At 36.0% G+C, this 23,875-nt stretch overlaps 1 protein-coding gene across 1 annotated transcript; it reads right to left on the bottom strand.

Moving 5' to 3' along the window:
- Positions 1 to 2,637: 2,637 nt before the first annotated feature.
- Positions 2,638 to 23,554, bottom strand: LOC139046382 (cytochrome P450 2C21-like; the record flags this gene model as incomplete). The annotated part of the gene is made up of 3 exons (XM_070519259.1): positions 2,638 to 4,871; positions 6,875 to 7,016; positions 23,351 to 23,554. Coding segments are annotated over 3 exons (528 nt in total), but the record flags the coding sequence as incomplete, so codon positions are not given.
- Between the last annotated feature and the right edge of the window lie 321 nt (positions 23,555 to 23,875).

Raw genomic sequence — 23,875 nt, 5'->3', positions numbered from 1 at the left:
TTGATAGTAGTATTCCACTGTATGAAAATGACATGATATGTTTGTCCACTGTAAATTTAATAGACGTTGGGTTGGTTCCAGTGTGGGGCTACTAAAGAAAGCCATTGTGAATACTCTTGTTCAGGTCTTTTCTTTGATGTGTGCATATGTTCTCTGGGATATACAACTGAGAGTAAAGTCCCTGGTCTCTAGGGGTAGGCACGTGTCTACATTTAGGACATATAGTCAAACACTTCAGAGTTTTGAAACAAGTTATACCCCACCAGCAATATACGAGAGTTCCAATTGTAGCACATTCTCACAAACATGGGATTTTCAGGATTTTTTTTTCCATTTTGATAGGTATGTAATAGTAATTCATTTGTTGTTTTAATTTTTATTTCCAATATAACCAATAAAGTTGAGTACCTTTCTCATGACCACATGGATATTCTCTTCTATGAAGTGATTGTTCAAACATTTTGACAGTTTAAAAAATATTTGGGTGCCTTTTTTTTCTCAAGTTCTTTATATAACCTGGATATAGGTGCTTCCATGGATATATCTACTGCAAATACTTCTCCCAGTCTGTAGTTTACCTTTTGACTACATTAAATGATATATTTTGATGGATATGACTTTAAATATTAATTTAAATAAAGACCTATTTATCAATCTCCTGTAATAAGTGATTTCTGTAACCTATTTTTAAAAATTATCTGTTTGTAGAGTTCAAGGCCATAAAGACTTGCTCTTATGTTTTACACTAGAGGCTTTATAGTTTTATTACTCACATTTCTATCTATGATCCATCTCAAATTACTGTTTGTAAACAACTTGTAGGAAACTAGTTGCATTTTCTTCCAACTGACTATTCACTTTATTTAGCATCAATTATTGAGATTATCCTTTTCCTACTAAATTAAGTAGCACTCTCATTTGATTGTATAGGTGTGAGTCTGTTTCTAAACTCGATTCTATTCCATTCCAATTTGCTATCCATGTGCCTATCCCACATTGTCCTAAATGCTATAGCTTTAAAGTAAGTCTTTATACTTGATATGTAAGTCCTCCGTCTTTCTACTCCTTCTTCTTCTTCTTCTTCTTCAATGCTATATTGAGTATAATAGCTTCATTGCATTTCCACACAGGTTTTCCAATCAATTGGTCGATTCCCACAGAAATTCTGATAAGACTTTGATTGAGAATTCATTAACTTTATAGTGAGCTTTGGGAACTGACACCTTAAGAATATTAATTTTTTTCGACTTATGAACATGGTATAACTCTCAATGTATTTGAGTATTCTTTCGCTTCTCCCAGCAATGTTATGTAGTTTGTAGTGTTGAGGTGTTGCACATTATACAACAGACATATTTGTAGTAATTTGAGAGGGTTTTAGGTTATTTTAAATGGTTATTTTAATAATATCATCATTTAATTATTTCTTGATAGTGTAGAGAAATTCATTTTTGTATTAACCTTGTAGCCAATTCCTATAGCCACACTTCTTTACCATCAGAAGTTAATTCTATTCAGCTACACATTTACACCCTCCAGACCTAAACAGAATATTCTTAGCAGTTTATTTTCTTTATTTTTCTTTCATGACTACTCTGAAATAATTCTGTGAAGTTTCTGTTCTTTGTCCTGTGCACCCACTAAAGCCTTTGCTCAGTTAGCCTAGTGCTCATCCACTAGCTGGACAGATATTTCCTTAGTAGTCTAGAACCAATAAATCTCTTTGTCTTTATAAGATGCTCAGTGTGTATGTCAGAACATGCCTTCAACACTCATCCAGGCAGTTTAGAATTCTGCCTTAGCCTTCACTTCCTGCTTACACAGGGCCTTAAGGTTAACCAGATGTGAGAGCTTAGGGTCTTCTCAGGTCTTTCTGAGCATGTATGGACTTGTAATGTCTCGATAATATGTCAGAGTTTTTCAAAGCCTCTTATGAATATCTCATTCTGAAGCTTTTCCTTTTAAGCTTTTTAGTTGGTCTACTGATTTCCCCCAACTGTTTCCCATAGCTTCAGGCATCCACTTTCTCGAAAAATTGCCTCTAATTGTTTTCAACAAATTCTTCTGGGGAAAATGCTGTTTTTACTGGGTAAGCTCATAATCAGATCAAATAAAGACAACCCTGCATGTGAGGTGTTCCAGGGAACCACAAGGCAGGTCAAATAATAATTCTTTGGGAATAGGGCTTTGAAGGAGCTCCAACTCCATTCTGCCATCTCCAGTGGCTGTTAGACTGCTGCTTTTCACCATCATTATGGGCTATATCTTTTCAAGTTACCTCATGGCAGGAGAGACAAAAGAAGGGAATAAGGCAAGTTAAAACACCAGAGTTCACTGTTCTTACTGAGATTTATCCATTTTACTTGAATAAACATTCTGCAGATTGATGTAAGCCTTTGGCTAATTTCAAGAGTTCTGAAAAGTTGATCTGATAATTTTTGCCTGTGCTCTCATTGTTTTATGTTGGAATTTTCACAAGTCACTACTTCACACAATTTTGTTGACATCTTTCAGTCTCATATTGAATAAAAGTAATGAGAGTGTATATCCTTACTATTTTCAAACTTATGGGGATAGGGTTTAATATTTCATCATTATATAAACATTGTCTAGGATTTTGGAGATATCCTTTTTCAGATTTAGGAAATCCTATATTATTCTCAATTTGTTAGAGTGTTGAGCTTTATCAATTTTTTGTACATTTATTGAGAAGATCACATGTTTCTCAGTTGCATTTTTATCTTTATTGTGTCCTACACATTGTACAATAAATAATGCACTGATAATTTGAGGCTATAAATGGCATTACCTTTCTCCAGCCAAAAGGATGCTTCCAGCAAGCAGAAAACATTTAGGCGTGGATCAATGTAATGCAAACAGTGATTGAAATTCTTTACAGCAGGACTGTAGTCATAAGGATTCTTCAACTTCAGGCTGATTCCTAACCTTTGGTTGCAGACTTTCACTGTTACCTTCAGGCTTCAACTGAAGTCAATATGTTTACTTGGTCTTTCGTACTTGGCTGACTCTAAACTCCATTTTTTTTCCTACTAGCCCTGGGGATGTGCCAAAAACTTTTTTCAGGTTCTAAAGCTCCTATGTGAGATTTTATAATCAGCCTTTCAGCCTCTCAGCTCTTGATTTCAAATGAGCAATCAACTCAAGGGTAAAATCACATCAAAAAGCATTCTTCCCAATATGGATTTCCCAAATGCTATTATCTTGTCCCCACAAATCTTCACAATTTTTATCACTTTCCCATGCTTAAAAACAAATATTAGTGTAAATATATGTGTGTATATGTGTATGTGATGTCAGAGAGAGAGAGATACAAAGGTGTAGATGCTATTTATAGAAATTTCTGGTCATTGCAATGAAATATTATTTGCAGATGGTAGGACTTCCTACTTGAAAAAATCCATGATAGGTAATTAAAATTATTAAATCTACAAAAAAAATTGCCCTCAGTATAAGAGTTGGGTCAAATAGTGTTTCTATTACACTCATGACAGAAAAGTAAACATATATAATTTTTAGTGCAATATTCTTCATATATATCTATGAAAAATAAATGTGCACATATATGTGCAGCCATATCACATCTAGGAAACTATCGTAAAGAAGTAGCACAGGAATAATAAAAGATATATGCACATAATAGCATGTAACAAAAGTTCAAAAGTTGCAAAATTTCAAAAATAATCTAAACAAACTTGGATAGTGAGATCATTTTAAAATTATTATGTAAAATTATTATAGGCAATCAGCAGGGTATATGAGACACATTTATTTATACTGTTTGTGAAACTATCTATATGTTACTATATAAATGTCACCGTCAAATCATAGCTATTATGATACATATATAATGTGATAAACATATGTTTATATTACATGTAAATATATACATGTGTGTACATATGTATATTCACACAAACATACACATAAAACCACACATAAATTTCTGTATGCATGTGTTCAAATATAACCATTCATATATATTATATTCCCCTCTTCTGTGCCTTAATATATCTGTGTGCATGTGTCTTTAACCACTAGGGCAAAAGAGGAAGGACATCCTTGGACAGATCAACAAATTCATGCGATTGCCTCTGGATGAAATGATCTTCCTCTATTTTCTCCCCACATGTATATACATATACATACATACACCTATACAAACATACATATGCAAACATACACAGCACATACATAGTTATATTTTAATAATCATAGCAAAAGTATAGAAATTCTACATGCCAAACTGTCAAGAGAGCATTCCCCTGGAGAGCTAGATACGAATAAGAGATGAGTCAATTTCATATTTTGTTATTAAAATGTTTTAACCCATGGGATAACTTCAAATTTTTAATTTTTAATAAAACAAAATGTGACAACTATAAGGTGCCTTCCACTTTGTGTACACTGCAGATGAGATGTAGCTTGAGATCTCAAAATTGTGTTACAATAAGAAGTTTATTGGAGACAAACCAGTGAGCTTTACTTCATGCAGGGAAATTTGAACTGAATCTTAACGGATGGGGAAAATTAGAAGAGACAGGGCTCAGGAACGTCATTTCTGCTGTTAAGGGGGAATGGATAATGGCTAACAAACAGGACAGAAAGCATCCGGCTTGTTCAGATGAGGCTAGCGAGTCTCGCTCTGTGATCAGGCGGCCTGCCCTTTCTTCAGACTGGAATGAAACAGAGCTCATAGAAGGGTGGTACAGCGGTTATCCCACTGAGAATTGGGGTAGTGTCAATGTCCTTTGGGTCAACCAGAGGTTTCAAGGTAAAATGCTGTAAAATGTTGGTCAGGAGTAAAAACAGCTCCATGCGGGCCAGGCCTTCTCCAACACAAACTCTTTTTCCTAAAAAATGACATATGAAGTAAATATTCATTTAATTCTACTTCTGAGTTAGCACACAGGGAGGCTTAAATAAATGGAATTAATTATTAAAGGACTAATTAACTGATGGCTTCTTTTATCTACACTCAAACCTGGTTTCCTTCATTTCCTCAGCATGGATTTCTGTGTACATGCTTTCTGAAAAAATCTTTTCTCTACCTCCACATTGAAATTGTTTTGCTGAGGTTTGCCAGTGACATCTTTCTACACACACACAAACACAAATAGACACTTACTATCCCAACTGGCATGAGACACACCCTATACATCTACCTCCCAAGACTCAACAATAGATTTATTTCTCTTTATCTGGATTCTAAAGGATAATCTTAACCTCGTCATGTCCTACTTTAAAAAATTCCTAGCCTTACCATTGCCAAGTATAAAAATATAAAAAAGTAAACTAGCCAAAAGCGTTACTAACTCTTCACAAATCTCCAAACAGACTGGTAATTTCAAATATTATCTGAGATTCCAGTCATTCCTCAACTGAAATAGTCCTCCTCTCCACTCTGCCTGATGATATTCTCCACACGCTTCTAGAATGAGCTCAGATGTCATTTATTCTATGCAAACTTCCTTCACCTGCTCAGGGTATACAATTCACTCCCTTATCTGTTCTCCACAACACTCATCAGTGCTTCTAATACAGCACATTTCACATGAAATTGTAATTATTCATCTGTCCCACAGGCTAGAGTATAAACTCTTAAGGTACGGCCTTAGATCTTGTCACGATTGCCACAATATCAGGACAAAAGCAGGCCTGCAAGCCCTGTGCAATGAACAGAAATCTCGAGCAGGCTCTTACTGCAATAGCGGGCCCAAAATACAGGAAGACAGGCCAGGACTAGTGCAGCAGTATCTTGCTTTGAGATCATCTCTAGACACTGCACCTAACCCTTGCTTCTCCTTTGGAATGTGCTGAATTTTCTTCATTTCTCCTTCCTTCCAGATCCATTCTATGTTTGTTTGTCTTCCATCCATGCCTACTTTGTGTTCAGGAAGATGATTCTATAGAATTCATAAACCCAGAAGTTGGTTCCCTTTTGGGTTCTGAATACATTCCGAGGATTAGATATTGAAAGGGTCAGAGTACTTATTCCTTCAATCCCTTCCTGCCAGGAGACAGTTTAGGCACTGGCTGTACTCCTCCACCTATAGATGCATCTGCTGTTGAGGTATCCACCCTCTCCTTGCTAAAGGTCAGTTTGGGTTCCAGTCATTCCAGTAACACCCTCCTTCCCTGGATCCTTCTGACCTAGGATGGCAACATCTTCCTGCTGATGTTTGTCCCTGAGTACTTCACCATACTTTGTTACTTCCCTTAATCCTGCCCACATCTCCGAAAACAGTCTATTCGTTAAAATCACTTTAACCTTTTTTCAAGGGTGCACCTGTTTCCTTCCAGGCCTCTAAGAAATTGAAGGAAGATACTCAAATGCTACTTCCTGCAAGAAAATTTTCCTTACCCTCCAACTACTGTGCCCTCTGCCCCTGACTCCCAAAAGGCAGGAGTCAGGAGCTCCTCTCTCTGGGCTCCCACAGCTGCCCCTCAAAGAGCATTTGTCACTCAGGAGTTTCATTGCCTGTCAATTTGCTCTCCCCTCTCCTAGAGAGAGGATCTGTTTCTGATTCACATTTGTGTCCCAGGATCTGAGCATGCAGCTGCTACATATAAGGGTCTCAGTGAAGCTTATTGAGCGAACTGGCTTCTTAGGGCCGGTGAAAAATACTTAGTGGAATTGGACTTCTAGTGGAAGCTCTTAGGAATCTCAGTGGTGGGTTATGAGACAAACTTAGTGAAGGCAGCCTCCAATCCAATGAGAAATAACCTGGACTTCGGGAGTGGTGCATCTGGCCTCATACAAATGACAATTCATCCAGCCCAGAGTAGCCTTCATGCAATGCTCTTCCTCATCTCACTTGACCCCTGTTGACAGATAAAAATGCAGTTTGCTTGCCTGCTGAAAAAGCCATGAAGTAGTCACTCTTCTTAAAGTTACCACTTTCGTCCAGGAAGTGGCCAGGATCAAACTGCTCTGGGTTGGGAAACTCTTTGTCATCGTGCAGGACAGAAGTCAGAGATGTTAATATCTCTGTGCCCTGATACAAAGAGAAACAGATAAACTGGATTATAAAGAAGGTCATGCAGCTTGAAAACAAAAAAAGCCCCTCATCTAATCCTTTTGCTTTATAGATGAGGAGATTGAGACACAAAAAGGAGAACTTATTTGTTTCATGTCACGCAACAAGTTAATGACCCAGCCTAACAGGTCTTATATCATATAATGTCAGTCCAGGGCTCTGTTCATGGACTCCATCCTCCTCAGTTTGTAGCCAGACACCAGCATTTCCATTTCAGAAAATTCACGGAGCTCTCTGGAGTGCATTGTTCTTGACAAATAATTGCAGTGTTGTCTAAAACAGTTGACGTCACTGAAAATCCAGCTCATTTATTTAGAAGCAAGTATTCAGTCTTCTTCAAAATTCTACTTTAATGGCCATATTCTTAAAAACCCTTCACTTTCCGACCCAGATGAGACACTTGGTAAGCAAGTATCCCCCTCCTTCTGCGATGTTCTTTCAAATGAATTGTTGCATATTCTTATGGAAATGAGAGAGCATTTCCTGTTTCTAGTAGGGTTTTGCCAAACTCAGAGACACAGTGTAAGATAATGATTTGGAGTTTAGTTTTCAGAATCAATCGAATCTTTCCCTCTATGACCATAGGTAAGTTGTTTATTTCCATGCCTCATTTTCATCACTAGTAAAGTGTAAACAACATCTGGATTGGTTTATTGTAGACATAAAATGAGGTAATATATAAAATACTTCTTAAACAAATATTAAATACTTCTTAAACAAATATTACCACATGGTAAAAGGCTCAATAGAGAGACATTCTTTTACTGTTGTGATGATAATGATTTCATTTATGATATCTTGTGATCTTTTAATAAAATCATACATTTCTTACATAGCAGAGAAAAAATTCAAATCCACCTCTGTCCGAGGCATTCTAGTATACTGTACAGCCTTTCCAAATGTATGATGTAGTTCTCATTCTAGAAAGGTCATGGATCGAATGCATAGACTGTCATTTCCATGTGGACAAAGGAAAAAGAAACTGAAGTTTCAATATTTCTTGAGCCTCTGCCCCATAACACAACTACATTTGTGATTCATTTTCTGCTCTGGGTGAACTAATAGAAACGCCCTGAGCATGAAGGATAGGAGATAGTATAGTCAGTCCTAGAACAGGCTTCCATATAAATTTAATATGTGGCAAAACACTTCTCCCAGCTGATGGGACCATCTACTTCAGGCTATAACACAGCAACTGCTTTGGAGTTGCTCTCACAACTAAAACAAATATAAATCCAGGAAAAAAATATGTGAAGTAACAGTTTTCCAGCATTGAACAAGAGGCAATCCAGGATTGTGATGCTGTACTGAAGAATGTTATGTAGGCCCTACAATCACTGTGAGTTTCTACCTGAGAATACTTTCCTACCAGAGTGCAGGGAGGTGACGGCCAAGCAAAGTGGTGCTTTTTTGACCTAAAGAGACACAGATCAAAATGTGGCACCTAGAATTTGTGACAGGAAAAATCTACAAAAATGAGGATCTCAAGATTGTACAGGACTATTCTCTGAAAGTCCATGGTTGGGTTGCACACATGCAAGAGGAAATTCCATGAAGCCTGTCCGAGTATGACTGCTGGAGGTTTGAGAACTGAAGGTGGATACCAGACATTGTACAGTGATAGAGATGTTGAAGTTCCAACCCAGTTAGAGTGGAGAGAATGTTCTTGACACCTCAGAATTTCTGTGGTGACTCCAAAAGTTCTAAGTTGTTGGATTAAGGAACCCACCCTGGACTAAGGACCATGCCCAAAGACTAAATTCAAATTTGAAATTAAGCCACCATAACAAAGAATTATAGTAAGTCGAACAGACTGGAAAACACTTGTTGGTAATTTAGCTGCCTGGGAGAATAAAAGTCAATGTCCTTTAAATCTAGACTCCCCACAAGGTACCATTCAAAACGTTGCGCATATAATAAAAAATTATTAAATGTGAAAAACAAGGAAACATGACCCATAATTAAAGAAAAAAATAGTCAATAGAGGCAGACCCCATAATATCCTAGATGTTAGAATCATGCAAGAACTTTATATTAGGAGTCTATCGAAGCACTTAAACGAACAATTAGTAATAATAAAGAATAGATGGCAAATATCAGCAGGGAAATTAAAACTGTAAAAATAGAAATTCTAGAAAGGAAATTTTTACTACATGGCATTAAAAGCATTAGAGACTGCAAAAGGAAATGTTAGTGAAGTTAGAGGCATATCAATAGAGTAACGGCTGAGAAGCTCCTATTGGAAGAGTTCCCCAAGAGATAATAACTATAAACTCTGAAATACACATAAACACACACGCACACATTTCTGGAGGGTGACCAAAATCAGGAAGGTACTGAAATGCAGAAAACACTTGAAAAAAAGCAAAGGGAACAGGTCGGTTTTCTATTTTCATGTTGTTGTGTTGAGCACAGGCCCCAGGCAGCAAACTATTAGGTGACTAAAACTTGGCTGTAAGCCAACTGTCTCGCTGGTTCTTCAAGCCAGTGACAACGTTCAGGTCCATCACCTGTACAGAAGCTGAAAAGATTGGGGATAAATCCTAGAAAAGAAACAGCTGTCCAGTTTTCCCAACACCATTTGATGAAGAGAATTTCCGTCCTCCACTTTGACGTTTTGGCTCCCTTGTTGAAATTTAGCTGTCCATAGGTGTGTGGGTTTATTTCTGGGCTCTCAATTCTATTCTGTTGATCTCTGTGTCTGTTTTTGTGCTAGTACCATGCCATTTTGATTACTATAGCTTTGTAGTATTTTTAAATCAGGGACTGTGATACCTCCAGCTTTGTTCTTTTTTTCTCAGGATTGCTTTGGCTATTTGGGGGTTTTATTATTCCATATAAATTCTAGGTACCTTTGTTTTATTTCCAAGAAAAATGTCATTGGGATTTTGAGAGGGATTGCATTGAATCTGTAGATTGCTTTAGGAAGTATAGACATTTTAACAATGTTTATTATTCCAATCCATGAGCACAGAATATCTTTTCATTTCTTTGTGTCTTGTTCGATTTCTTTCAACAATGTCTTAGAGTTTTCAGTGTACAAGTTTTTCACCTCTTCAGTTACATTTTTTCCTATGTACATTATTTTTTTTTTTTTGCAATTATAAGTGGGGTTGTATTCTTACTTTCTCTTTCTGCTATTTTGTTGTTAGTGTATAGAAATGCAACTGATTCTTGTATGTTGATTTTGTACCTGCAAATTTACTGTGTTCATTTATTATTTCTAATAATTTTTAGTGGATTCTTTAAGATTTTCTGTGCATAAAATCATGTCATCTGCAAATACTGACAGTTTTACTGCATGTTTTCCAATTTGGATCCCTTTTATTTCTTTTCGTTGACTAATTGCTCTGGCTAGGACTTCCACTACCATGTTAAAGAAGAGTGGTGAAAATAGGCATTCTTGTCTTCTTCCTATTCTTAAAGGGATAGCTTTCAGTTGTTCACTGTTGAGTAAGATGTTGGCTGTGGATTTGTCATATACGGCCTTTATTACATTGAAGTACTTTCCTTCTATACCCATTTTATTCAGAATTTTTATCATAGATGAATGCTGTATCTTGTTGAATATTTTCTCTGCATTTATTGAGATGATCACATGATTTTTATTCTTCATTTTGTTAATGTGGTGTATCACATTGATTGATTTGTGGATGTTGAAAAAATCCCTGCACCCATGGAATAAATCCCACTTGATCATGGTGTATGAACTTTTCAACGTATTGTTGTGTTCAATTTGCTAGTGTTTTGTTGAGAATTCTTGCATCTATGTTCATCAGTGATATTGGCCTATAATTTTCTTTTTTGTGTTATCCTTGTCAGGTTTTGGTATAAGAGTAATGCTGGTCTCATACAATGACTTAGGAAGCTTCCCTTCCTCTTCAACTTTTTGGAAGAGTTTAAGAAGGATTGGTATTAAGTCTTCTACGAACATTTGGTAGAATTCACCAGGGAAGCTGTGTGGTCCTGGACTTTTGTTTTTTGTGAGGTTTTTGATTAATGTTTCGATCTCCTTACTAGTGATCGGTCTATTCAGAGTCTCATTTCTTCATGACTCAGTTTTGGAAGGTCGTGAGATTCTAAGATTTACCCATTGATTCAGGATTATCCAATTTGCTGCCATATAGCTTTCCATATTAGTCTCTTATAATCCTTTTGTGCTTCAGTAGTCTCCATTGTAATATCTCCTCATTCATTTCTGATTTTATTTATCTGAGCCTTCTCTCATTTTTTCCTGGTGAATCTAGCTAAAGGTTTGTCAATTTTGTTTATCTTTTCAAAGAATCAGCTCTTAGTTTCATTGGTAATTTTCCTACTGATTTTTAGTCTCTATTTCATTTATTTTTAAATGCTCTGATTTTTATTTCCTAATTTTTACTGATTTTGGCCTTTGTTTGTTCTTATTTTTCTAGTTCTTCTAGGTGCACTGTTAGATGGTTTCTTTGAAATTTTTCTTGTTTCTTAAGGTAGGCCTGTACTGCCATAAACTTTCCTCTTAGTACTACTTTTGCTCTATCCCATAAATTTTGGCATATTGTATTTTCATCTTCATTTGTCTCCAGGTATTTTTTTATTTCTCCTTTGATTTCTTCATTGGCCTAATAGTTGTTCATTAGCATTTTGTTTAATCTCCACGTATTTATGGTTTTTTCAGCTTTCTTCTTGTAGCTGATTTCCAGTTTCCTACTGTTCTGATCAGAAAAAGATACTTGGTATTATTTCAATCTGCTTATATTTATTGAGACTTCTTTTGTGGCCTCATATGTGATCTATTCTGAAGAATGTTCCATGTGCATGAAGAAAGAATGTGTATTCTGCAGTTTGGGGATGGAATGTACTGTATGTGTCTACAAAGAAAATCTGGTCTAATGTGTCATTTAAGACCAATGTTTCCTTATTGATCTTCTGTTTGGACAATCCATCCATTTACATAAGTGGAGGTTAAAGTTCCCTACTATTATTGTGTTACTATCAGTTTATCCTTTTATGTCTGTTAATAATTGCTTTATATATTTAGGTGCTCCTATGTTGGGTGCACAGATATTTACAGGTGTTATATCCTCTTGTTAGATTGTTCCCTTTATCATTATGTAGTGCTCTTCTTTGTCTCTTGTTACAGCTGCTGTTTTAAAGTATATCTGAAATAAGTATTGCTACCCCAGCTTTCTTTTCACTTCCCTTTGCATGGAGTGCCTTTTCAATCCCTTCACTTTTAGTTTGTGAGTGTCTTTAGTTCTGAAGTGTATCTCTTGTAAGCAGCATATAAATGGTTCTTGTTTTTTTAATCCATTCAGCCACCCTATGTCTTTTGATTTGAGCATTTAGTCTATTGACATTTAACGTAGCTATTGATAATAATGTACTTATTACCACGTTTTACTTTTTTCTTGGTGTTTTAGTAGTTCTCCTCTTTTCCTTTCTCACTTTCCTGCTGTCTCCCCTTGTGATTTAATGACTTTCTTTAATATTATATTTGGGTTCCTTCCTATTTATTTTTTGTGTATTTATTATAGGTTTCTGGTTTGTGGTTACCACTTGGTTCCTATAAAATAACCTAGGAAAATAGAAGTCTATATTAAGTTGATTGTCTCTTAAGATTAACCTTTCACTAAAACCCCTACAATTTTACACTCCTCCCCACATTTTATGTTTTTCATAGCATACTTATGCTCTTTGTGTGTGTGTGTGTGTGTGTGTGTGTGTGTATCCCTTAACCTCATATCATAAAGATAGATATTTTTATTACTTTTGTCTTTTGACCTTCATACCAGCTTTATATGTGGTTGATCCACTACCTTTACCGTAGATTTGCCTTTACCAATGATATTTTTTCTTTGACAATGTTCTTATTCCTACTTGTGGTCTTTCCTTCTCCAGTTAAATAAGCCCCTTTAACATTTCTTGTAAGTTCAGTTTAGTGGTAATAAACTCCTTTACTTTTTGCCTTTCTGGAAAACTCTTTATCTCTCTTTCCAATCTGAATGATAACCTTGCTGGGTAGAGCATCCCTGGCTTGATCTATTGCCTTTCAGCTCTTTGAATATATCATGCCACTCCCTTCTAACCTGTAAGGTTTCTGCTGAGAAGTCAGCTGATAACCTTATGAAGTTTCATTTGTATGTAACTTGTTGCTTTTCTCTTGCAGCTTTTAAGATTCTCTCTTTATCTTTAATTCTTGACATTTGTCTTGATGGGTGCCTCTTTGGCTTCATCTTGTGTGGTGCCCACTGTGTCTCCTGTAATTGGATGTCTGTTTCCTTCCTTAGGTTAAGGAATTTCTCAGTTGCTATTTCTTCAAATAGGTTTTCTTCTCCCTGTTTCTCTCTTTTCCTTCTGAGACACCTATAATACAGATCTTAGTATGCTGGTGTTGTCATAGAGGTCCCTTAGACTGTCTTCCTTCTTTTTAACTATTTTTTTATTTCTGTTCAGCTTGGGTGATGTCCTCTACTCTTTCAGCCAGATCACTCATCTCTTCCTTTGTGACATTTAGTCTGCTGTTGATTCCCTCTAGAGAATTTTTCTTTTCCATTATTGTATTCTTCAGTTCATATTGGTTCTTTTTTATATTCTCCATTTCTTTGTTGAAGTTCTCACTGTGTTCATTTATTCTTCTCCAAAGATCAGTGAGCACCCTATGACTATTAATTTACACTCTTTACAAAGTAGATTGTTTATCTCTGTTTTGTTTAGTTCTTTTTCTGAGGATTTATCCTGTTCCCTTATTTGGAATATATTCATTTGTGTCCTCACTTTGCCTAATTCTCTCTGCTAATATCTCTGTATTAGGTATATTGGCTACATCTCCTGATCTTGGAAATTTTGCCTTATATAAGAGATGTCTTATGGGACCCAGAAATATGCTTTCCTCTTGTCACCTGTTTCAAATGTTCCAGGAGTTTCCCCTGTGTTGACTACATATGCCCTTCTGTTGTGGTGGGTTTGTTTTTGCTTCAGGTGCATGGGTAGACTAGGGTGGCCCCAAGCCAACTGGTTCTAAGGCTCAGACATGTGCAGCTGCTATGGTCACTTTACTGGGTGAGGTGTGCCCCAGAATGGGTGGCTGCAAGGTCAAATAGCACACAACTACTGCTGTTTTGCTTTTAAGTGAGTCAAGCACCCAGCATGGCTTATTGCTAGGCTCAGCAGCTCACAGACAGTGCAGGACCCCAGGGTGGCTCTCTTTAGCAAGCAGTTGTTGTCAGCTCTCTCAGGAGCACAGACAGGTGGGGCCAGCCCCAAGCACAGCAGCACATAATCTTTTCAGCCTTGGAAGGTGGGACAGAGACCCTGTGTGGCTGTTTGAGTAAAACTGAGTGTTCTTGAAAGGAATATAACTAAATCAAGAGTTGCTACAACAAATCATTCAAAATATCTAGGATAAAATCCAAAATTATTAAATGCATACAGACACAAGAAAAGTGTGACCCATACTCAAGAGAAAATGGAGAACAATACTAACACTAAAATAACACTTAGAATGCAATAAAAAGTAAGAGAAATTTGAAAGATCTCTTATTACCATAATCAAGGAAATAAAGAAAAATTGTCTCAACATTGATTAAAATGCTAATTGCTATCATCAAAATATGTTACAAAAAGAATCAAATGGAAATTCTCAAACTGAAATGTATAATTGGTTAAATGAATTATTAGATAGGTTTTACAGCAGTTTTAATATGACAAAAGAAAGAATTGGTGAATTTGAAAATAAATCAATAGAAATTTTCTGGTCTACAGAATAGAAAGAAATTGAAAAAAATTACAGAATTTCAGGAACCTGTGCATTAATACCAGTGGAATACCAAAAAGGGAGGAGAGATTGGGCAAAAAATATTTGAGGAAATAATGGACAAAAATTCTTCAAATTTAAATGAAGACAAGCAGAATAAATAAAACAAAACCACACAAACATATTGTAGTTAAAAGTCAGTCAAAGATAAAGAGAAAATTTGAAAGCAGTCAGATAAAAATGGCACATTACCTACAGGGGAATAATTACTCAAATGACTCCTAACTCCTCATCAGAAACAATGGAAACCAGAAAATACTAAAGTGAAATATATAAAGGCTAAAAAGAAAAAGAAAATCTAAACTTTGTCAACTCAGTATTCTACATCCAAACTTCCACCTGTTTATGTAAATAAAGTTTTAATGGAACACATCCATGTGAATTTGTTTATGTATGATCTATCGTTACTTCAATACTACAAGGGCAGAGGTGAGTAGTCACAAGAGAGCAGATGGCCCACAAAGTCTAAGTATGTATTATCTGAACTCCTTACAGAAGAGTTTGCCAAGCCTGGTTTAAAGCAAAAATTATACTATTGATGGTAGATTTATAATTTACATAGATATTATGTAAGCGATAACTATAGCCTAAAAGAAGAGGAGAGGGTAAAACAGCAATCTGTGATTGCAATTTCCCTGTATTTTTTTATTGAGATATAATTGACATATAACATTATGTTAGTTTCACGTGTACAACATAATGATTCAATATGTGTACACACTGTGAATATTCTTGTATTTTAAAAAATTTTATAGTATCAATTTTATGAGTGCTATAAAAATTGAAGGATGCATATTTTAATCTCTGGAGAAATTGTAAAAAAAAATAGTTAGGTGCCAATGGACATTTACAATTCTAAAAAATTCTAGTGATTCAAAAGAAGTCAGGAAAGGAGAAACAGGAATATAAACCAGGGGAGGAACAGAACACAGTTCTTTGAAAATGCAATTATTCCAGAAGAAAATAGGAAAGGAGAAAGAGTGGAATATAAACTAAGCAGACGAACAGGAAACAAATGATAGAACTGTTGACATGAACCCACCATATCAATAATTACATTCCATTTTAATAAACTAAACATTCCAATTTAAAAAGAAGAAGGTACTTAACAGGCATATACAGAACATTCCATCCAAAAACAACAGAGTACACATTCTTCTCAAGTACACAGGGGATATTCACCAGGGTAGAGCATATGTTAGGGCACAAAACAAGTACTAGTAACTTTCAGAGGATTGAAATCATTTCAAGCATCTTTTCTGACAACAATAGAATGAATCTACAAATCAATTACAAGAAAGAAAACTGGAAAATTTTTTCATTTGCCACTGAACATGCTACTGAACAACCAATAGGTCAAAGAAAAAATCAAAAGACAAAGTGAAAAATACCTCAAGAAAACTGAAAATGGAAATACAATATACCAAAACTTAGGCAATGCAGGGAGAGCAGTCTAAGAAAGAAGCTCATAGTGATAAATGCCTACATCAAGAAACAAGAAAGTTCTCAAACAAACAACCTAGCTTTACACCTCAAGGACCTAGAAAAAGAAGAACAAATGAAGCTCAAACTTAGTTTGTCATTAGAGCACCAAATCAATTCTAACTCCTAGCAACCCTGTGTACAGCAGAGCAGAACCCTACCCAGTCTTTTTGTGCCATCCTTTCACCTTCTGGCACTATATCAGATACTGCTCAACTGGTATTCAAAGAGTGTTCATGGCCAATTTTTTTGGAAGTTGGTGCCCAGGTCTTCTTCCTGGTCTGTCTTAGTCTGGAAGCTCCACTGAAACCTGTCCATCATGAGTGACCCTGCTGTTATTTGAAATACTTGTGGCATAGCTTTCAGTCTCACAGCAACATGCAGTTGCCACAATATGACAACTGACTGACAGGTGATGTAGTACCCTGACCAGGAAACAAACACAGGCCATAGTGGTGAGAGTGCTGAATCTTAATCACTAGATCACCAGGATGGGCTCCAAAGTTAGTTGAAAGGAGGAAATAACAAAAATCAGAGCATAAAAAATGAAATTGAGACTAAAAGACAATAGAAAAGGTCAATGAAGCCAAGAACAGACTTCTTAAGAAAGATAAACAAAATTGACAAAACTTTAAAAGCAATCACCAAGAAAAAAAGAGAGGACTCAAATAAATAAAATAAAAAATAAAAATACATTACAACTGAGACCACAGAAATACTAAGGATCCTAAGAGACTACTATGAAAAACTATACACCAAAAAATTGGACATCTTAAAAAATTGGATAAATTCCTAGAAATGTACAATCTACCTAGACTGAGTAATGAAGAAATAGAAAGTCTGAACAAACTGATTACTAACAAGCAAATTGAATCAGCAATGAAAAGTCTCTCAAAAAACAAAAGTCTGGGAGCAGATGGCTTCTCTGGTGAATTCTACCAAACATTCAAAAAAGATTTAATATCTATCCTTCTCAAGCTATTCTGAAATATTGAAGAGGATGGGATGCTTCCTAGCTCATTCTATGAGGCCAACATTAATCTGATACCAAAACCAGACAAGGACAGCACAAAAAAAGGAAAATTACAGTCCAATATCACTGATGAGCATACATGCAAAAGTCTTCAATAAAATATGAGCAAATTGAATGCAACAATACATTAAAAGAATCATACACCATGATCAAGGGATGCAGGGATGGTTCAACATCCACATATCAATCAATGTGATACACCACATTAACAAAATGAAGGATAAAAATCATATGATCATCTCAATAGATGATAAAATAGAAAAAAAGTTTCACAAAAATCAGCAATTTCTTATAAAACTTCTCAAAAAAGTGGGTGTAGAGGAAATGTACCTCAGCATAATAAAGGCCATATATGAAAATTCCATAGCTAATGTCATACTCAACAATGAAATGCTGAAAGATTTTCCTTTAAGATCAGAAACAAAAGAATGCTCACTCTTGCCACTATTATTCAACATAGAACTAGAAGTCTTAGCCAGAATAATTTGGCAAGAAAAAGAAATAAAAAGCATCCAAATCAGTAAAGAAGAAATAAAAGTCACTACTTGTAAATGACGTATTATAGATGGAAAACTCTAAAGACCCCACCAAAACTGTCAGAACTAATAAATGAATTCAGCAAATGCCATGACACAACAATCAACGTGCAAAAATCTGTCACGTTTCTACACATTAATAAGGAACTATCAGAAATAGAAATTAGGAGAAAATCCAACTTAGAATAGCATCAAAAAGAATGAATTACCTAGGAATAAATGAAAGACCTGCATGCTGAAAACTGTAAGACATTGATGAAGAAATTGATGAAGTTACAATAAATGGAAAGACAGTCTGTGCTCATGACCAGGAAGAAATAATATTGTTAAAATATCCATAACACTCAAAGTCAACTACAATTCAATGCAATCCCTATCAAGATTCCAATGACATTTTTCGCAAAAATAGAACAAACAATCCTAAAAGTTGTGTGGGACCACAAAATATTCTGAAAAGCCAAAGTGATCTTAAGAAAGAAGAACAAAGCTGGAAACATGCTTCCTGATTTCAAACTATATTACAAACCTATTATCACTAAAATAGTATGGTATTCACATACAGACACATAGATCAATGGAAAGACTAGAGAGCCCAGAAATAAACCCAAGTATGAATGGTAAATTAGTTTACAACAAAGGCGCCAAGGGAAAGGATAGTCTCTTCAATAAACGATGTTGGGAAAACTAGACAGCCACACAGAAAAGAATGAAACTGGACCACTGTCTTATGCTACACACAATCAATTCAAAATGGATTAAAGACTTGAAGATAAGAGCTAGGATATAGAGGACAAGTTCCCTTGACATCAGTTTTCGCAATGATTTTTTGGGGTATTTGACACTAAAACAAGAGGCAACAGAAGCAGAAAAAAACAAAAAGTAAGTGTGACTACATCAAACTGAAAAACTCCTGGACACCAAAGGAAACTATCAACAGAATGAAAACCTACTGAATAGGAGAAAATATTTGCAAATCATATATCTGAAAAGCAGTTAATATCCAAAATATATAAAGAACTCATACAACTCAATAGGAAAAAAATAAATCCAATTAAAAAATGGGTAGAGAGGGCTGGCCCAGTATTGTGGTGTTTAAATTCAACACACTCCACTTCAATGACCCAGGTTTGCGGGTTCAGATCCCTGGCACAGGTTTACATCACTCATCAAGCCATGCTGTAACAGCATGCCACATTTAAAATAGAGGAAGATGGGCACAGATGTTAGCTCAGAGCCACTCTTCCTCAAACAAGAAGAGGAAGATTGGCAACAGGTGTTAGCTCAGGGTCGATCTTTCTCACCAAAAAATTTTAAAAAATGGGGAAAGGATCTGAGTAGACATTTTTTTCCAAAGAAGACAAATATATGGGCAACATGTACGTGAAAAGGCACTCAACATCAATAATCATCAGGGAAATGCAAATCAAAATCACGATGAGGTATCACCTCACACCTGTTAGAATGGCTCTTACCAAAAGACAAAAGAGATAAAGAGGATTGGCAAGAATGCAGATAAAATAAAATCCTTGTCCACCATTGGTGGAAACGTAAATTGGTGCAGCCACTCTGGAAAATAGCATCGAAATTCCTTGAAAAAATAAAAATAGAACTACTATATAATCCAGCAATTCCACTTCTGGGCATATATCTGAAGGAAACAAAGTCAAAGGGATATCTTCACTCCCATATTTGTTGCAGGATTATTTACAATAGCTGAGACATGAAAGTAATCTAAGTGTCCACTGACAGATAAATGGGTAAAGAAAATATGGTATATACACATACAATGAAATATTATTCAGCCATAAATAGAAGGGAATTCTGCCATTTGCAACATCATGGATGAAACTTGAGGGCATTATGACAGGTGAAGTAGGTCAGACAAAGAAAGACAAATATTGCATAATATCACTTATGGGTGGAATTTTAAAACAGCTGAACTCGTAGAAGCGAAAGTAGAATGGTCACTGCCAGGTCCGGGGGTGGGGGAAAAAAGGAGACGTTGGCCAAAGGGTACAAACTTCCTGTTGTAAGATGAATAAGTTCTAGGGATCTAGGATATAGCCTGGTGACTACAATTAACAATACTGTATGGTATACTTCAAAGTTGCTAAGAGAGTAAATATTAAATGTTCTACCCCAAAAAAGGCAATTATGTGAGATAATGGATGTATGAACTAATCTTATTGTGCTAATCATTTCATAATATATATGTGTATGAAATCATCACAGTGTATGCCTTAAGCTTACAAAGTGTACCATGCAATTTTATCTCAACAAAGCTGGAAAAATAAAAGAAAAAACTAGAGGGAGGAAGAAAACATTTCTTAAGGTATTTTTAAAGTCAGCATAATTCTAACACCAAAACCTGAAAACATTACAAAAAAAGAAAATTACAAACCAGTGAGGTAATATTAAGGCATTGTTAGACAGACATAAGTTAAAACACCTTTCTCAACACACCTAGAATTCAACAAACACAAATCATTCTAGAAACAAAGGGAAATGACATCAGATCGGCCACAAATCCAAGAAGGAATAAAGAACATCAAAATGCAGTGGTAGGTCAAAATAGTTTTCTTAAAGTTTTAAAAATTATTTCTAATTCTATGTGCATATATATATATGTTTAAGTCTCCTTAAAACGATTGGCTTTTCAGAGTAAAAATAGTAACATATACAACTAAAACATATGCCAACAAGAGCATAAAGGGTGGGATGGTGTAAAAGGAAATATTTTGCTGTAAATTTCAAATTTTTCATGAAGTAATAACATATTTTTATCATATACTGTGACAGGTTAAAAATTCATATTGCAATCTCAAAATCAACTACCAAAAAGAACAACAGAAAAAGAAGCGTAAGTAAAATGTCAAGAGGCATAAATATAGAGTCATCAGAGGAAATAAAATGAAATGGCACCAAATCATTGATTGACTCAGTCAGGGAAGGATAAATACAAAAAGAAATCACAAATAAGAATTAAAGCCAGGATAATAGACTCAATGCAAATATACAGAAATTTAAAGTAAATGTAGATGACATAAACTTCACAATTTAAAAAAAGTCTCATAATTAAAGATTATCAGACTTGATAAAAAGGCAAGAAGCAACTATGTGCTGTTTGAAGTTGCAGGCTGAAATGAAGAGAATGGGAAATGATTTATTATGCATGCTTTACCCATAAGAAAGCTGGTAAGGTTCCATTAATGACAGACAAAGTGGACTTCAGGACAAAAAGTATTACCAAAGATTAGAAACGACACTTCACAGTGATAAAGAGATTAATCAATCATAGAGACATTACAATACAAAATATATGCGTCCAGGAACAAATTTGCCAAACATGAGGCAAAATTTTACAATGAGACCTATAGACAAATCTATTAGCCACTTTAAATGCCTAGTACACGATTTTTAAGTTTTTGCATTGAAGTGTGCTAATTAAACTTCTAACATCCAAACTCTTCAGTGAAGCCACATTGCTCATAGTCACTCTTGTATGATGTGATCCATTTGAGGGAAAATTTGCCCTGAAACCTGAATTGAGCTGGTATCATTCAGGCAGAAGCACAGGCAGGGGTACTGCAAGCTGAGGACTGTAACCTGGGTTATACATATTTGAAAGTGCTTTGAAAACTGTAAAAGACCAAAGAAAAGAGCCACGGCCTGTAATTCTCCAATCCAGCCAGAGATAAACCTAGATTGGGAGGTTCTTATTCAAGAACACTGACGTTCAAGATCCCGATAGTCTAGACAACAGAGTGATAACTTAGTACCTCAGCCCAAACTTCAAACTTGGGAGTGGAGGAATCATTCTGAAGGAAAGCATAAAAACTGAAAAAACTAGAGGCCAACAGTAAAACCCTGAGAAACATCAACATTTAAGTTACATGGAGGGAGGCAGAGAGAGCAGAGAATATGCAGAACAAATACCCAGAGAGATAGGAGGAAAACTAGGAGAGCATCACATCACTGAAGTGAGAAGTGAGTATACCCATATGGAAGACATTCCTAAGGGTGTTAAATGCTGCCATGAGGCCAAGTGAAATTAATTCTGGAAAACATTCATTGGATTTAATAATATGGAGGTCATCAATGGCTTTGATGAAAATGTTATCACTGGAATGGAAAGTATACTTCAATGGGTTGATGAATAAGAGATTGATTAGGAAATGTTTACAAGACTATAACCAATTTCTTCCAAGATTTTGAATCTGAGGGAATAGACAAGACAGAATTGAACAGAGGGGTCAAGATTTGGGGAGGATTTTTTTTTTTTTAGATGTAATAGAATTGAGCATGTTTGAATGCTAATGGAAAGGGGGCAGTAGGGAGGGAGAAAATAAAGACAAGGAAAAAATAAGAAATGATTATTTGAGGAGGATCCCAGAAAGAGTGAAAGGAAAGAGATCCATGCCACAGGCAGAAAGATTTATTTTATATAAAAAGAGAATCCTTTTACAAAACAACAGACATGAAAGAGAAATCAAAGGGTGTGGATGTAGCAAAATTGTAAATCTAGTGGAAGGGAATTGAGAGAGTTCCCTTCCAATGGCTCTGAGTTTCTCTGTCAGGTAGAAGCCCAGGTCACCTGAGAAAAAGGGCATGGAGAATTGGAAGGGAAGAGTTCAGGACTGAAAGAGTCATTGTCAAGCACGGTGGTGCAAGCTTTGTTAAGTTATAAAGCATGATTGCTGGATAGGATTGAGGACACATCTGGGATTGGTGATAATACCAATCTGCTGGGCTGTATGGTCCTTTCCAGATGGGATCATTAGCACATGGGCAGATAGGAAGGAAGGAAACTGTTGGATTGGACTTTTGACAAGTAAATGAAATGGATAGGTGGGGAGGCTGGGGTTGGGGGGCAGGGGAGGCAGTTATGGGATACTAGTTAAGTGGTAAGAGTAATAAAACATACACTAGAGAGGCCAGCCAGTGACATAGCAGTTAAGTTCACACACTCCACTTTGGCAGCTGAGGGTTCACTGGTTTGGATCCTAGGCCCGGACAGACACACCATTTATCAAGCCATGCTGCAGCAGACGTCCCATATATAAAATAGAGGAAGATGGGCACAGATGTTAGCTTAGGGCCAATCTGCCCCAACAAAAAGAGGAAGATTAGCAGCAGATGTTGGCTCAGGGCTAATCTTCTTCAAAAAAACACACACTGGAAAGCAGGGAAGTGAAGAGCAGATTGGGTTAATGGACAGGCAGAGCATGGAGTTGTCAATGTCCTGAAACTCCTGTGGGAGTGTAAGCACTATTATATTTCTAAAATTGTATCAACAAACTAGAAGGAAAGAAGCACGTGGTCAGAGGGTGAGATGTCTGAGTTTTGACTGTGCAAGACCTGTAGAAGGTTAGGCAATCTGTAATTCTATGACCATGATAGTTGATATTCTGAGATTCCTAAGGAGGAGTATAGATGAAATATCTCTCACCTTGGGAATAAGATATTCTCTGAACTTAATGTCCTGTGTTGTTGCATGGGGCAAGCTGTTGGGAACGAGGTCAATGTATCTCTGGATCTCGTGCACCACAGCATCTGTGTAGGGCATGCGGTTCCTGTCCTGCATGCTTGGGCTCCGGTGTCTGCCAACCACACAGTCAATCTCTTCCCGGACTTTACCTGGCAAGGTAGGAATCAGAATTCATGTGAAATAGAAAGGATTTTTATTTGATCTTCTTAAGCATAGTTAAGTTTAGGTGGGAGATGGGGAGAAGGGAAAATTATGTAAGGCCACCACCATAAGAAAAAAAATAGAAACAGAATTTCAGTTTCCTGGGCAAAATGAAATCTCATTAGAGACTTAAATAGACGTACATTTAAAACACAATTATACCATGAGATTCATTTCTCACCTCTGGATTCTATTTTGTATACTTTGCCTGATAGACTCAAGGATCTGTGATCTTCAAGGCTCACTACAGACCATGTAGTGTAACCAGTTTGTGTATGCCACTTT

This window comes from Equus asinus, chromosome 2 (genome assembly GCF_041296235.1).
Source record: "Equus asinus isolate D_3611 breed Donkey chromosome 2, EquAss-T2T_v2, whole genome shotgun sequence".
Lineage (NCBI taxonomy): Eukaryota > Metazoa > Chordata > Mammalia > Perissodactyla > Equidae > Equus > Equus asinus.
Note: the sequence above shows the minus strand (reverse complement) of the source record. Positions and strands in the feature narration are given on the sequence as shown.